Source organism: Hippopotamus amphibius, chromosome 9, assembly GCF_030028045.1.
Source record: "Hippopotamus amphibius kiboko isolate mHipAmp2 chromosome 9, mHipAmp2.hap2, whole genome shotgun sequence".
Classification (NCBI taxonomy): domain Eukaryota; kingdom Metazoa; phylum Chordata; class Mammalia; order Artiodactyla; family Hippopotamidae; genus Hippopotamus; species Hippopotamus amphibius.
The window spans coordinates 4,324,017-4,340,195 of NC_080194.1; the positions used below are offsets into that span (position 1 = coordinate 4,324,017).

At 42.4% G+C, this 16,179-nt stretch overlaps 1 protein-coding gene across 2 annotated transcripts in view; it reads right to left on the reverse strand.

Moving 5' to 3' along the window:
• Positions 1–15,862, reverse strand: part of HSD17B12 (hydroxysteroid 17-beta dehydrogenase 12) — a 155,903-nt gene extending 140,041 nt beyond the window's left edge. The window contains exon 1 of one of the 2 annotated variants that reach the window (XM_057747479.1): positions 15,576–15,862. In XM_057747479.1, the coding sequence (XP_057603462.1) occupies positions 15,576–15,735 (160 nt within the window). In that variant the 5' untranslated portion in view covers positions 15,736–15,862. The remainder of the gene's footprint in view (positions 1–15,575) is intronic. The other variant, XM_057747478.1, reaches the window with a different exon arrangement.
• Between the last annotated feature and the right edge of the window lie 317 nt (positions 15,863–16,179).

Consider the following 16,179-nt stretch of genomic DNA (forward strand, 5'->3'; position numbering starts at 1 on the left):
GGGTTGGGGGGGATGAAGTGGGAGATTAGGATACCAAATTGTACACTCTAAATATATGCTGTTTATTGCCTGTTAACTGTAGTTCAATAAAAGTTCTTTTAAAAAAAAAATTCAGTCAGTCATCTGTACTTACAAAAAGTGTTAAAACACTTAGAACAGGCCACTCCATCAATCACCCTGAGAGGCCGCAAAACTCCTACGCACAGTGAAAGAGTATAACGTACCAACGTATGCCTCAAATCTACTCTACTTCTTCTATTATTTCCAGGAAATAATAAGCCTCACAATCCTTCTCTACCTTTCCCTCGGTCTTTGTTCATTGCTTTGTTTAAAGAAAATGAAATCAAGGGCAAATACTGTGACGGGAATGAGAGCTAAGCCGGTGGTGCCCAGTCCGTACCCACTCTGGCCACACCACTGGAGAGTACATTCCAAATGTGTTTCTTTGCCCGGTGGCTGAAGCCAGCAACACCCAAGTGCACAGTGGACAGAAGCGCTATTGATTAATGCTCCTCACCACCAACAGCCCTCACCCAGGGACTAATGGCCATTGGTGTATAAATACCTAAGCTCCCAGGCCCTGCAGGTGAAGGTGACTCTGAAACTTGAGTTCTCCACTAGCTCCAGGTGACCACAGGGCTTGATAATAGCCCCTTTACTGGCTGTGTTCCCTTCCCTGTCTCCCTGCCTATTGGTGTTTCTTGGGATCACCTTCCAAATAAATGGACTGCACTTCATTCCCTGTCTCTCAATATCTGCTTCTGGGAGAACCCAAAGACAGGAATCAAATGGAGAGAAAAGTAAATGTTTCCGTTTGCAGAAATATTAACAAATAAATTGCCAAAGAAGTAATGTAATTTGAAGCAAATGTTTTTAGAAGATTTGGATGTTCATATATATTCCTAATCTTTGTATATTTTTAAAAGTTCGATTCAAAGTACATCTAAAACCTTATATCAAAGATAATCCTTTTGCTACAGAGATCTAAAAAGTAGTTATGTCATCAGTGTCATAATTCATAAGAATCTAGCTTAAATGACAGTTGCAACAGAAAACCTTTAACTAAAGGAAAAGTATTCTCTGAATATCTTTAAGCCTGAGACAAAAACAGCAGGGTACTGAGTGAGAAATGACAGGAAGTGATAATTACCTCTTACAATAATGCTTGTAATACAGTAATGGAACTTTAAACAGTTGTCAAACTTGAGTCTTCCAATTAATTACATCGGAGTTGAAATGACACTTCACTACCAATAACTTGACTATATCCTTAATCCATTATACCTAACCATAGCTGTTGCATATGTTAAAAAATTAAAAATAAAGTTGAAGTTTAAGTATTTATTTAAAACTAACAGTCTGTGGTTAAATTAGTTTAACTTTATTTCAGAAACCCAGCTTAACAAAGTTGTGTAGAAAAAAATTTTAGGTACATTCGAAAATTGACATGTATTAGATAAACACATCAATAGAGACTTAGGTGTTGATCATGACAAAGGTGCAAAAGATCCCAAAATAAATCTCTCAAACAATTTGAACCTCATACAAAGGATCTGATCAACTCATGGAGCAATTCTATTTCCAGGTTTCTAATTGAAAATGGAAAGCGGGAAGAGGCGCCATGCCCTGTTTGCGCATTAGGCTTTGTCCTTTGTACAGTGCTTCCAGACACCATTCAGAGACTCAATATCTCTGAAGACAGAGTGGGTATTTTTAGACATATTTGATAGATGAAATAAACAGAGAGGCTGACTGAAGATTCCACACCTAATAAATGCCAAAGGTGGGAAGACAGACTCTGAATTCAGGTCTTCTGACAATCTGCTTCCCTGCTTTTCTGCCTAAAAAGGAAATGGCAAACATTTACCAAACTAAGCCACAAAGTGCTATGTGGGATACACTCAAACAGCTCAAAAATAATGTTCTCCTTTCCCTAAAATATTACATGTTGAGGCTCCAAAGTTTCTATAGATCATAAGATACAGCATATAATTTATGACAACTATAAATGATTGCTGAGCCAAAGGACTTTGGTAAGGAACTTAGAACATTGGGCTCAGCCCGATGCTAATCCACAGGAAGACTGCTAGACATCCACGCAGAACCACATAGGAATCATTATTTTCCTCCCAAACTCTGCTCCTTCTCTTTGTGTTTCCAAGGTCGGTGACTAGTGTTAGCATCTACCCAGACACATCAGAGTCCTTAACTCCACCACTTCCTTCACCCCCAAAACCTATCTGTGAGCAGGGCCCAGGACTTCTACCTCTGTCTCTCTTGTCTGACTCCCTCGCTCCGTCTCTGCCCCATGACCTTAATCCAAAGCACCATCATTCAGCACCTGCCTTACTACCACCACCCGTCTCCTGCTGGTCTCCCTATCTCCTGGGTGGCTCCCTACACATCCATTCTCCAAAATGCCAGGGTAAACTGGTCAAAATGCCAACTCGATCACAATATCTACTGCTTAGAATCTTTCAACGACTTCCCACTGCCCTCAGGGTAAAAAAAACCCTCACAGAGCCTCAAGGTCCTTTAGGACTGGCCCACTGCCCACTTCTCTAAGTTTTCTCTCTTGCCTCTCTCCTCCCAAAGACTGTCTGCCCAAAGTTCCTGAATGCTCTGACTTTCCTCAAGGTCTTCACCCAAGTGTTCCCTCTGGTGGAAAACTCCCCTGTCCTCCAGCCCCCCTCACCTGCCCACTTCTCATTCATCAATGCAGTTTGCAGAGAGGTCACAGGCGTTCCAATCCCGGGGCTCCGCCCCTTGCTAGCCATGCACCTTCAGACAAACCGCTTGATCTCTCTATTACCTTAGCTTTCTTTCAGTAAAATGGGGATGGGACTTACCTCACTGGAGTACGTTGGGGATAATGAACTCACTGAGGCACTGAGAAGAGTATCTGGTACACGGTAAGCTTTTTAACAAACACTCTGTCTTATTACTATTGTCAACATCATCGTCACCTTCCTTCTACTTCTTCTCTTCCACACCCTGCATTAAATGTGACTTCTTCCAGAAAACTTTTAAACCCCTGAAGAGGTGCCCCCACAGCTGGCTCCCACCAAGCTTTTTGGAGCTGTTTATGTAATGATCTGTGTCCTCTACTAGAACACAGAAGGCAGAAACCCAGGCTTTCTTGCTCACAGCTAATTTCCAGACCCAGTGCTGTATGCCTAGCACACAGTCAGCATGTAACGAATATTCACCTGCTGAATGAATGAAAAACCCAATTCCACTGTTTAATCACTACAGAAGTCACCCAAACAGCCAACTAAAATTGAAATTCCTTCTGGTTAAACCGAAGCCCATTTTGCTTTCTTCTCCATCACTGGGGGACTTTAATTTTTTTTTTTTTTTTTTTTTAAGAAAAAGAACATCTTCAGTCTATTGGGCCAGTAAATATGACATATTAATTTCACAACAAGGATAATTTTTTTTAAAACCCACCTATAAAGAAAGAAAGCAGACTTCAAATGTTCTTGTCTACAAATGTAATAAATATAAATTAAGAAATGGGGCCACTAAAAAAAAAAAACATCGCAAATGGAAAATAAGAGCATACTAGTCTCTCAATTCCTTATAGGGAAGCTTCCAAAGTCTTCAGCTATTCTTCCTATGGTCTTACCGAAAGTAAAGTAAAATCTCCATTATTTGTATCTACCAAAAACCATTCTTATTGACCCCCCCCCCCACCCTCACCCCGATCTCCAAATAGGAAAGATTGGGAAACACTGTGTGTACTGCTTGTGGTTGTCACTGCATAGCAACACAGAGAAGTTTCAAGTTTTCTCTTTTTTTTTTCCTAATCTATTTCAAATGCACAAACAGAACTAGCCTAAAATAGAATCTCTATTTAACTGTCAAAATTATATGTAAATATTTAGTACAGAAATCACTGGAAGTTTTAACACTGTTATAAACCAAGCCCTGCTACCAAGAATAGCCATCTGGCTAAAAAAGCCTGCATGTATAGTCATTCACTGCCTCCTTCTAGGGCTAGCCTGACCCCAGCCCAGTGTTTCTCAAAATACATGAGCTTAAGAATCAACTTAATTTGTTAAAAACATATTTTCCCATGTTCTTTTCTTAGAGAGTTTGATTGAGGCTGCAGTGATGACCTAGACTCTCTGTTTTTAGCAAGCACATCCAACTGATTCTTATGTCCCATGGACATTGTCAGGGCATAAATAGACCCTTCACTTTCAGACAACATTTGAGGCAGTCTCCAACGTCTAAGCCCTTGGACAGGTACTGCAAACTGCCTTAAAATCACCCTTATCAGGAGCTTTGGCAGGAAATTTGGCAGGAGCCTGCAGTCAGAAAACCCAGACTCAATTTCTTCTGTCACTTACTGGCTGTGTAACCCTTACACCAGTCACTGCAGCTCCCTCTGGTCCTGGTATATTACTGGAAATAGTAAGTACAGGGTGGTTGTGGAAATCATTTGATAATACTTGCAAAAGCAATTTGTAAATTAAGATGTCATCATCACGGTAAAATTTCATTAATTCAGCCTCCTCTAATTCAGAATGTGCGAACGTCATTGTCCAAGCCGCTATGTTTTTCCACATTATCTATAAAGAGACCATCCCCTCCTTACTCATGACAGGCAGTGACAGGTATTGGAACCTACAGAGAAGCAGCTGCTCCCCATTCCACAGCCAGATCATTAGACTGGATGTGCAAGATGAGGGGAGCTTGTTTATGTGACAAGATGGGAGTTTCAGCGATCATGAAAGCAAGCTTGGCCATATTTCTACTGGAAGTGAGCTTGGTGGTGAGCAGTTACTGCCAGGCATTACAGCAAAACCAATCTGGAGAGAGAGTTTTCCACATACCAGGAAGGTTAAGGGAACTTTAAAACTGGCATTTCAGGACTTCCCTGGTGGCGCAGTGGATAAGGCTCCAAGCTCCCATTGCACGGGGTTTGGGTTTGATCCCTGGCCAGATCCCACATGCATGCCGCAACTAAGAGTTCGCGTGCCACAACTAAGGAGCCAGCCTGCCGCAACTAAGACCCTGTGCAACCAAATAAATAAATATTAAAACTGGCATTTCAACTTCTAAAGGATATTGTACCCTTCCCTGGCCACCTTGAGGAGTACATCCTAAAAATTATACAATATTTTCTTGGCAATTTAGTGTCATCAACATCATCTGTAGTTACAGCTACAGGTGCAGCCAAGACTATAGATAAGAGAGATTGGCTCGACTCACTTGGCTTGTAGCACTGTATACAGTGAAGAAGTCCCCCAGTCTTAACATCCATGTAGGAGTGTACCAAGAGCAGGGCATAATGGTACCCTCATGGCTGCAGAGACATGTGGCATTTCTTCAGGAGCTCAGGCTCTGGTACAGAGAGGGCTTTTCGCCCCATACCAGTTGTGAAAACGTGATGAAGTCCAGTTCTGCCAGCACCTTTACTGTTACCATTCATCGCCTCTGCTTGTCCTCCTCACCAGTTTTCCTCTCTTAATTCATCCCTGACAAATCTTTTCTATTCTGCCGTCAGTCTGCTGCTCAACACTCCTACCACTGCTTTTAAATCAACCCACCACCGATGCATTCCCCGTTTTCTGCTCTTTGCCACTGACCCTCTTGCCTAGACATTCTCTAACTGGATGCATGAACTTGAGCAAGTCATTACCTTTTTCAGCTTTGTTCCTTAATAGTTTAACTGAAGAGGTCATCAACAGCCTTTCCAGTTTTGTTATTCTATCATTGCCTTCTAATGATTTTTCAGTTTTCTCAGGTTTCTCACAAAATGGCTGGCTAAACTTTTGTAGATTATCAGTCAAATGCAGTATTCATTTCTTTCCATGACGCAAACAACGCATATACTCAATGCTCTGTGGTTAACTTTCTAGCAGTTATTAAGTATATACATTGACCATTCAATGCCTTTACTACTGAAGAGATTTTCCAGGAAATTCAGTTCAATGTCCCCCAAAAGTCTGAAGGCTCTAGAAGGCATGGGTTCATTTTATCAGGCCTTTAAAATAACAAAACTACATTCTCGTCAACGCATCCTAGAATTCAGTTTTTTCACTCATTCATCTCAGCCTTACCAATTAGCAAGGTTTTACTGAAACTTTCATTGGAAAAGTCTTTCTTACTAAAAGAAAGGCTACTTGCAACGATTTTATAAAGACTTGAGGATGAATAATATTACCAAAAATCCATTAATACAGAAATGTTTATTAAATCTGGCACAGTGGTTCGCCTCCTACAGCAAGCTCCTAACACCTGTATGAAGGAAGATGAGCATATTACCGATGCTACACAAAGATACCTCTCTGCTCCACTGCCTTTCACACTTTCAAAACTGTTATCCCAGCTCTGCTATAATAATTCCATAACCAGTCTTTGTCTAGTCAGCCTGGGTTTAAATTTAATCTAGATTTTTAGGTGTCACTTGAGATTTTAAAATAAAGAGGAAAAAAGGTGTACAAATTACTTTGCAAAACATAACCAAAAAAATACAAAACCAAAAGCAAAACACCCCACCCCCATCAAAATATAACTCAAAGAAAATATAGTCATTCACTATGTTATTTATTGTGTACTCTCGAGGGGCTTATAGTTTAGAACAAAGTCATGCACGCACACACAGGCGCGCGCCTGCACACACACACACACACACACACACACACACACAAAACTAAAAGGTAAAGTGTGGAAAAGCTCACAAAAAAGAACAAAACAAGCACTATCAGGAGTTCCAAAAGTACATGATGGCTTCCATCTGGGCAGCTGCACAGAAACACTCAGAATCGGACTCTGAAAAGTAGGCTGAATTTCATAAACAGGAGTAAGGAAGAGTGAACAACAGAAGAAAGAACACTCCAGGTAGAGTGAGATCAGCATGCAACACTGAAACTACTGAAGGTCTCTGCACAAGCAAAAAGCTATAGAAGCAGAAAGAAGCAGGTAGGTCTGCAAGAGAGAATAACCAAAGGCCAAGGCAGCAAGGCCAAGCATGTTCAAGGAAGAAGGGAATGTGGGTAGGAGGGAAGGAGGGAGGGAGGGAGGGAGGGAGAGAGAGGAGACATGGGCAGAGAGGAGATCATAGATAAAAGAAGGCAGGAGGCAGGTGGTCAAAAGCCTTGTCAACCACAGGAAGAGTTTTGGGTTCTCATCTAAACAGGATGAGATGGGAGACTGGGATTGACACATATACACTATTGATACTATGTATAAAATAAACAACTAATGAGAACATACTGTATAGTATAGGAAACTCTACTTAATGCGCTGCGGCGACTGTGGCGACCTAAATGGGAAGGAAATCCAAAAAAGACAGGATATATGTATATATATAGCTGATTCGTTTTGCTGTACTGCAGAAAGTAACACAACTTTGTAAAGCAACTATATTCCAATAAAAATTAATTTAAAAAAATAAACAGGATGAGGATCACATGATCTGCCTAGTGCTTTTCAAGGATCACTGGCTGCTCTGGAAGAATCAATTATAGGGGAGCCAAGGCGGAATCAGAGAGACAGCAGGCTGTTATATCTAGGCAAGAGATTTTGGTGGCTTACACCAGAGTGGTAGAAGCTGGATTCTGGATATTCTGAAGTTTAAGTCAGTAAGGTTTCCTAATAGACTGTATGTCGGTGAGAAAAGAAGAGCTGAAGATGACCAAAGGTCCTTACAAATGTAACTGAAAAGTTGCATAGAACCAGATTTTTCTAAGTCCATCATATCTTAGGTTCACTAATGGGAACCATATTTCAAGGAACCACTTAGTAAATCTTTTCACAAAGCAAGGAGTTCTCCTGCAGTAGCATGAATCACCTCCTAATGGGTCTATCCACAACTTCAGATTTCCAATAGTTTATCTAAGTGAACTACATTATTTCTTGGTTTCAACAATCCCTTTTCATCAAATAAGAGCAATGTGTACAAATAAAGATGTCTTAAATCCATGTTACTTGGTATCCATAAAAACACACAGAAGGTCACATGAGAACCTCATTTACATCTCATTTCATTGTCATAATAATCCTGAAAAGTATCAGCCCCACTTAATAGATGACGGAAGTTATGCTCAGGGGTTAGCAATCTTTGCCCTAACAGCTCAGTAAGTAATAAAGCTACCCTTGCTGCACTGACCCCAAAGCCAATCTTGCTGTTAGTGCTACTGTTCCCCAATGTTATACTCTTGAGAGGCAGGAATTATTCAAAATCTGTAGTTTTCTAGTCTTTCCTCCCTTCCCCCAATGACTAGATCATGATTAAAAAGAAAGAACTTCACTTAATAGTGGTAAGGATAGCTTTTCAGAAACTGGATAGTCTCCCTGGAATTGCCAATTAGAGACCAGGCAAACGCGTTCTTTCACCAGACAAAATGAATAAGAAAACAAAGCATTCCCTCTGAGGCAGATGTGTGGCAGCCTTCTCAACTATCACACCACTAGGGAGTGGCCTCGAGAAAGCAATAACAGTTTCAGGGTTCACTCAACAACATTATCATCCAGTCCCTGGTTAAGAGCAGAACTTCCCACACCACAGTGATTAGATTTTCCCCCGGAGAGAAACCGTCTTTGAAAGATAACCAGAAAGTGCACAAAAATGGCCTCCCTCACTATAGATATGAATTTGCATTTTTTATTGGAATATAATTGCTTTATACTCTTGTACCAGTTTTTTGAATTTGCATTTTTAAGGCAATTTTAACTGAGAGTATCTGAATAATTTACACTGGTGTATCTCTGTGGCGCTGCAACAGCTTCAGGAAGATCTCAGAAGCAAAAACTTCTGTTTAAAGTAGCAACTCAGCACTACCCTTCCGCTTAAAATCCCCAGGACTGTTTTCCCTGTTCTTAAACAGCCCTGCTCGCTGGCCCCTGTACCCCTCTCTACTCCCATCTTACATCATGCCTACCCTTTCTGGCTCCAGGTGCTCGTACTTTGTTTTAAGGGAACCCTGCTCTTTCCCACCTCAGGAGCCTAGCACCTGCTGCTCCCTCTGCTCTGTCTGCTACTCTTCACTTCCCTTCAGATCTCAGCTCAGTCAGCTCTCTGACCTTTGTTCACTAGTTCCCACAGAACCAAGCGTATCTGCTTTCCACCATGTAACAGGGCAGTCTGTTCCTGATTCCTGTTTGCCAACCCGCTGGTCTGTTACCAGGTCCATGGCCAGTGCTCAGGAGGATCTAGGCAGTGCACAAATGAGCAGTTTTGGATCACACTCTCCACCAAGACAGTGAAGACTTCACTTCACCCTCGCTGCCTCTCTTGCTATCTATCCCCCGGAAGGCAGAGATACAAACTGCCATAATAATTTAATATTTTTATTTTCATGAAAGATGAACAGGAGAGCAATGGAACAGAGGATCTGTGCTACAGACTGAATTCATATGCTAGAGACAAAATGTATATGTTGAAATCCTAACCCCCTCAATGTGATGGTGTTAGGAGGTGGGGGTCTTTGGGAGGTGATTAGGTCATGAGGGCAGAGCCCTAATAAATGGCATCAGTGTCCTTATAAGAGACCCCAGAGAGTTCCCTGGCCCCTTCTGTCACGTGAAGACAGAACAAGACTGCTATGTATAAACCAGGAAGCAGTTCCTCATCAGACACCGAATCTGCCAGCACCTTGATCTCACTTCCCAGCCTCCAGAACTGAGACATGTTTGGTGTTTAAGCCACCTAGTGTATAGTATTTTTGTTATAGCAGCCCAAATGAACTAAGACACACTATTAAATAAAACTTCTTTTAACTTATCCTTATCTACAGATGGCTTTAAAGGCAATGGAACTGATATACTCAAATCCACTTACCCGTGTATTCTGCTCAATAACTATTCAATAAATCTTTCAACAATTTTTTTCTGAAACTGAAAGGAATTATCCTCAACCAACAAAAACAAACATAAAATTAGTTTTGAAGCTCAGCATTCTCCATGGCAGTAGCAAAGGTTATCTGTTTTCTGAAGATGCAGTCACCCAGCTATTAACTTTTCCTCACTAAGCCTTATCTTGTCAATACACTTAAGTGATTGGTATATAATGCTACTAAGGCTAATATTACTAATAACAAAAAGTTATTAAGCATTTCTATGCTAGGCACCACACCATCTGTTTTACATAGAATAAGTATTCTCATTTACCCTTCACAACAATCCTATGAAACAGGCCCCAATATTATCCCCATTTTGCAGATGAGGAAAGTGAGGCTCACAGATGTTTACTACCTTACTCAACATTACACTCTATCAAGTAGAGGAGCTAGAATCCAAGTCTAGCTTTGAGTCTCCGAGATCTCAGGTTTGACCCTTAAATAGGAAACTTTAATATTACACTGAAAGGAAGAATAGAAAAAAAAAAAAAAATAGAAGGAAGCAGGAGACAATGGAGGCTGGTGTGAGGTTGGAGGGAAAAGATATTCTAGCTCAAAGAACAGAGGCTGAATTTCTAATTCCAAGAAACCATCTTCCTTGGTTTTTCCCTCCAAATATGAGCAGGACATGCTTTTAGGTCCAATCCTCCAGCTGCATCTGCTTCCTCTTACACAGCTTTAGCCCTAGTGCTTTAAGCTTGCCCTGTTAACTCCAGTCTGGAGACCTTGTCCCATTTAGGCCTATGGACTCCCTCTTCAGAGGTGAAGTGCAGAATGAATAAATATCTTCAAGAACTTTTATGACTAAGTTCATCTGTTTCCCTGCCCGCCGCCACCTGCGCTGCTTTAAAAAAAAAAAACAACAACAAAAAAAAACAACAAAAAAAAACAGCGCTACTGTGATCAGTATCAAGGACAAGCTCATCAGGAGGAACAGGTTTACTAGAGCTTCGTGAACGTCAACGGGGAGCATACTACACTTACTGAGCTGGACCTCCAGAGAGTCACTGAAGCCATTTGAGAATGCCAGTGATAAACAGAAAACAGCACTCAAGGTCAGGTCCTGCCATACTGATGACAGTCAAACTCTTCACACTGTTAAGCACCTGGAGTGCCTTTCCAATGTATTCCCATGCAACAAGATTCATGGTTACAAATGTGAAGAAAATTCCAAGCTACTTGATTCTAAAATGTCCTACCTATCCTGCAATGCTTCCAGAAATACCAAGCATGTCCAAATTTGAAAGTGTGCCTTAAGTCAAAAAGCAATAGGAATACGCTCTCAAGTACCCATCTAGTCTGTAAGCCAATAACCAGTACACACCGTGTAGATGTTGCATAATGGACAGCTTGGCTCCAAATCCTGATTCTGTAACTCACCAGCTATGAAACCGCAGATGAAAAGTCATTAACCTAAGCCCGTTTCCTCCGCTGTACACTGGGGATATGGGAGCAAAGCTCAAAGAGAAGTTAAAGATAATCTCTGTGAAGTGCCTGGAACACGTCAAGTATTCAACAAATGACAGTTATTAGTATTTCATCTGGACTTGCCAAATTAAAGAATTAACATTTCATAATATATATGTACATGCATAATCATGGGATACCTCAAAACCTAGTTGAAAAAAGGGACCTATTGTCAGTGGGCCCTGCTCACTCAAGTAGCCTTCAACAATCGCAGGTAACTAGACCAATCCTGCACGGCTGTCAATGCCAAAACAGAAATTACCTATCACACCTGATTTTGAGGATCCTTTGATTCTTGGAGCTTGGCTAAGTAGAGCCAGCTTTGATAAATGGCTTTTCCACAGAATTCCACCACCCCATACCCTTAAGTTCTCACTGTCCACTGAATTAGGATAACCTTGGAATACTACAGAGCCAAACGAATTCCATCAGCTGTGGAAAATCTCAGGATCTACTAATGCAGATGTGCAGAGGGCAAAGTACAGAGGTGAAGACCCTCTGCCAAATCTCACTCACTCCACACAATGGAATAGTATTCAGCAATAAAAAAGAAATGAAACACCAAAACATGCCACAACATGAACCTTGAAAACACTGTGCTAAATCAAAGAAGCCAGTCACCAAAAACTTCACATTGTCCCATTCCATTTATATGAAATATCCAGAAAAGGGGAATGTATGTAGACAGACAGTAGGTTAGCGGTTCACTAGGGCTGGGGTGAGGGGGTAGAATATGGAGTGACAGCTAATGGGTACAGTGTTTCTTTTAAAGAAGATGAAAATGTTTTAAAACTAGGTCATAATGATGGTCACACAACCCTGTGAATATAACAGAAACCTTAAATTGTACACTTTAAATGGATAAATTGTATGGTATGTGAATTATATCGCAATAAAGCTATTTTAAAAATCTAACTCATTAACTGATTAGTGGACCTTTTATTCTTTGCTGCCTGGAGCAATACCCTCTCCTCTAAAAATTGAGAACCCAGAGTGCTGTCTCGGGTTTAAAGGATAAGATACCATGGCTTTGGAAGTATACTTAACTTGCCTTAGCACCTATCACCTCCACTTCATTTCCAGTGTCGGTCATTTTAGATGAACTCCAAGGATGGAAACTTGCTCAAATAAATGCAAAATGTGTCTACACGCAAACCAAAATCTACCGATTACATTCTCTGTTGCTCCACAACAAGGACTGTTCTCTTCCTTCATTACTTGCTACAGTGACCTTTAAACAACTAGAAGTTCCACTTTCACAGGATCTCTTTGTTCTCTGAAGAGACAAAAAATATCACATGACAATGGCAGGCAAGAGAGCCTTACCTCCTAAATTGGCTAAACCCACCTGCTAGAGACCTGGTGAAATCAGCATAATTCACTTGAGTGGGACTCTTGCTGGAGAGAACTAGGAAAGGGACAACACAGCTCTTGATTAGAAGATGAAAGAGATAAATTAGAGGACGGGCCATGGAATGGATGGTCTTAAAAACCTATATATAGGGTTGGCCAAAGAGTTCGTTTGGGTTTTTCTGTATGATGTTACAAAACCCAGAATGAACTCTTTGGCCAACCCAATACTAGACTAAGGAATCTGTGGCCTGGAATATTTTTAGAGATTGCAAAGCACAATTATATTTTTGGGGATTTCCCAAGTTTTTTGTTTTTTTTAAAGTTTAGAAGAGTTTATATCTGATCAATGCGCCAGTTACTGTGGGAAAAGACAAAAAATGAGGATCCACAGTCCCTGCCTCTCAGATTCTAAAATCTGAGGGGGAGAAATTAAACATACTCACATGCAGAGAACTTAAGAATAACAAGTATAAAAATATACTATCAGCTCAATACACATTACAGAATACCAAAATAATTGGTTATGGAGCGAAAGACATTAAACATCAGTATTAGGAAGTAGGCAGTGCCTCCCTAGTAACACTGAGGCCCCCTAAAACAGAGTTTCCTTATTGATTTTATGATTAATCTCTACCCAAGACTTTATTCCCAGAGTTCCTAGGTGGCGCAGTGGTTAAGAATCCGCCTGCCAATGCAGGGGACACGGGTTCGATCCCCGCTCCAGGAAGATCCCACATGCACGGAGCAACTAAGCCCTTGCACAACTACTAAGCCCGTGCACCACAACTACTGAGCCTACATGCCACAACTACTGAAGCCAGCTCAACAAGAGAAGCCACCATGAGGAGCCCCCGCTCCCCACAACTAGAGAAAGCCCATATGCAGCAATAAAGACCCAAAGCAGCCAATAAATAAATAAAGTTATTTAAAAAAACACAAAAAAATCTTTATTCCCTTTCTGGTCCCCTCTGACCTCAATCCTGTGCTAACGGAACACTAATCAACCAGAGTCAGATGACTAAAACTGCCATAGTCCATAACATCATTCACGTACCAAAACTGCTGTCGTCAATAACATCGTTACCTATAAACTCAGGTTGTTTCTCCAGTGCAAGATGAGCTCACAGACCCCTGAGCCGTGGACACCTGCGCTGAGAATCATAAACAAGAGACACCCTGACTCCCAAAACTATGATTAGGAAATGTCACAGAAACATCCCTAGATGGTGATTAATCTCAACCTCTTTGTTCTTTCCCTTTAAAAAAAAAAACAAACAAACCCTAAACTCAAAGACCAAGTTGGCGTGGATCTGAGACTTGTCTCCCACTCCCCTGGCTTGGTACCCTGCAAATAAACCCTTACTTTGCTGCAAATACCTGCAGCATCCTTCCTCCGGGGCCAAATCTTTTCAATATAAATAATACTTATAAAATGACAATGTCACATCACTTGGCTTTTTACTATGGATTCATATATAGAGGACTTGGTCCATTTGAGTTATTAGCCACTATGGTCAATTTTAGATAGTTAAAAAAAAGTTATTACCATAAGTTTTCGCTTACAAATTACAAAACATTCATCTTGGCATATGATTTTCTAAGGCACTGGAGTCTTGTGCGACTATTTCAAAAGTAACAAGCAAGTTTTCCAAACCTAACAAGCAACACTTTGGGCTTATCAACGGTGAACTTATAATCTTGACTATAATCAAGTTAAGCATTTCACCTGCTTTTTCAGCGACTGAAACACGGTGACTTTTTAAAATATTATTATGTTAATAGCTGCTTCACATATTCCTTCCTACTTGAGATGTTTTCTCTTTTTGTTGCTGTCCCAAAAGGTTAATTTATTATGTTTTTCGTACTAAGTTGTAGAAATGTTTTCGAGTGAATAAAGAATATGGAATAACATTATTTGTGTACCTTATTTGAGACTAGTCTGAAAGCAACCCCTAACCACCCCCAAATTCAATAAAATGCTGTGAGTAAACATTCAATTATAAAACAGCAGAATGAATAATCACGTCGGAGAACGGCATATCACCCGGTTTTTTAAAAAGCTAAAAGGAACAAGAAAACAAGGAAAGGAAATAAAAAAGGCACAAAAAGAAACAAAAGCAAGTGCAAAAGTTTCCTGCACGTTTCCCAACGTCTCCCATCTGACCTTCCCCTTCCACGTTCAAAATCCTCCGACTAGATGAACAAGGGCCGTTTGTTTAGCTCACTCTTTGCAGAAATACTTTTTCCTGCAAATGTCCTTCTCCAGAAAGTATTTCCAATTTCTACAGGAAGAGTTACCGTTTTCCCGCTACTCAGGACTCCAGAACAGTTTGGCAAGGATTTAAAAAAAAAAAAAAAAAAAAGAGAGAGATTTTGTAAATTACACGAACTAGGCCGAATCCAAGGTTCCAAAGAGCAGAAAGACTTCTGAAGTTCTATGTTCCTCTTCCCCCACCCTCGCCCCCCAAAAGGCAACAGAACGCTTTTCACCCCGAGCACAGGGCCAGTCTTCGAGCCAAACACTTGGTTTTAAGAACACTCGCGAGGACCCAGCCAAGGTGGGCAGAGCGTGATGAGGAAACCAGCAGCAAGGCGACCAACTCCGCGAACCCGGAACGGCTCGGAGGGCACAGGCCCCGGAGGGTCCAGGCCAGGTTTCCCGCGCCCACCGAGCAGGGCTTTAGCTTCGCTGAGTGAGGCCAGCCGCGTCCTCGGTATTTAAAGACTCTGCCCGTCTAGGCGAGCCGAGAACGGCTCAGGGGGCGGGGGTCACGCGGGGCGCACGAGCCTCGGGAAGCAGGAGAAGGGGAGCTGGGGGCCCGGAAGGCCAAGCTCGGGGCCCGGCCCGGCGTCGCGCGAGCAGCCGCGGGAGCGAGGGGGCGGGCGGCACCGGATCCCACTCACCTGCCCATTCGCCGAGCCCCGGGCCGACCCTCGCCTCGTGACCCAACCCCCAGGCCCGAAGGGCCGTGAAGAGCGAATACGAGATGCGCAGGGCCAGGTAGGCCACGGTGCCCGCGCCCACCCAGTACAGGAAGCCGGCAGCAGGCAAAGCGCGCTCCATGGCTCCCCTCCGGGCCTCACTCCCTTCGCGAACGGAGGAAGCGAAGGAATTAACCCGGGAAGCAGCGCCTGCAGCTACGGCCGTGAGGTGCGCGCGACGGTCATAGGCGCAGTTCCTGAGCCGCTTTGGGGCTAAACCCCGCCCACGGCACTACATCCGTGCCGCCATTGGCGATCTAGAGGTCCCTCTGCACGTAGTGCGTCAGTCATTGGCTGGCTCTAGTTTCACTGCCCCGCCCACGGCCCCCCTTGCTCTCACCAAGCCGCGTTTCCGTCCTAAAACGGCAGGTCGCTCACCCACCAATCAAATGTCAGTCCCGCACATCGTGTCACCACGCCCCCAGAGTTCCGCCAGGGGGCAGCACGTCTCGCCCCACCGAATCACCCGGACCTCTCATTGGCTGGAGAGATCCTCGCGGCGACTGGAGATGGCGCTCCGATTGGC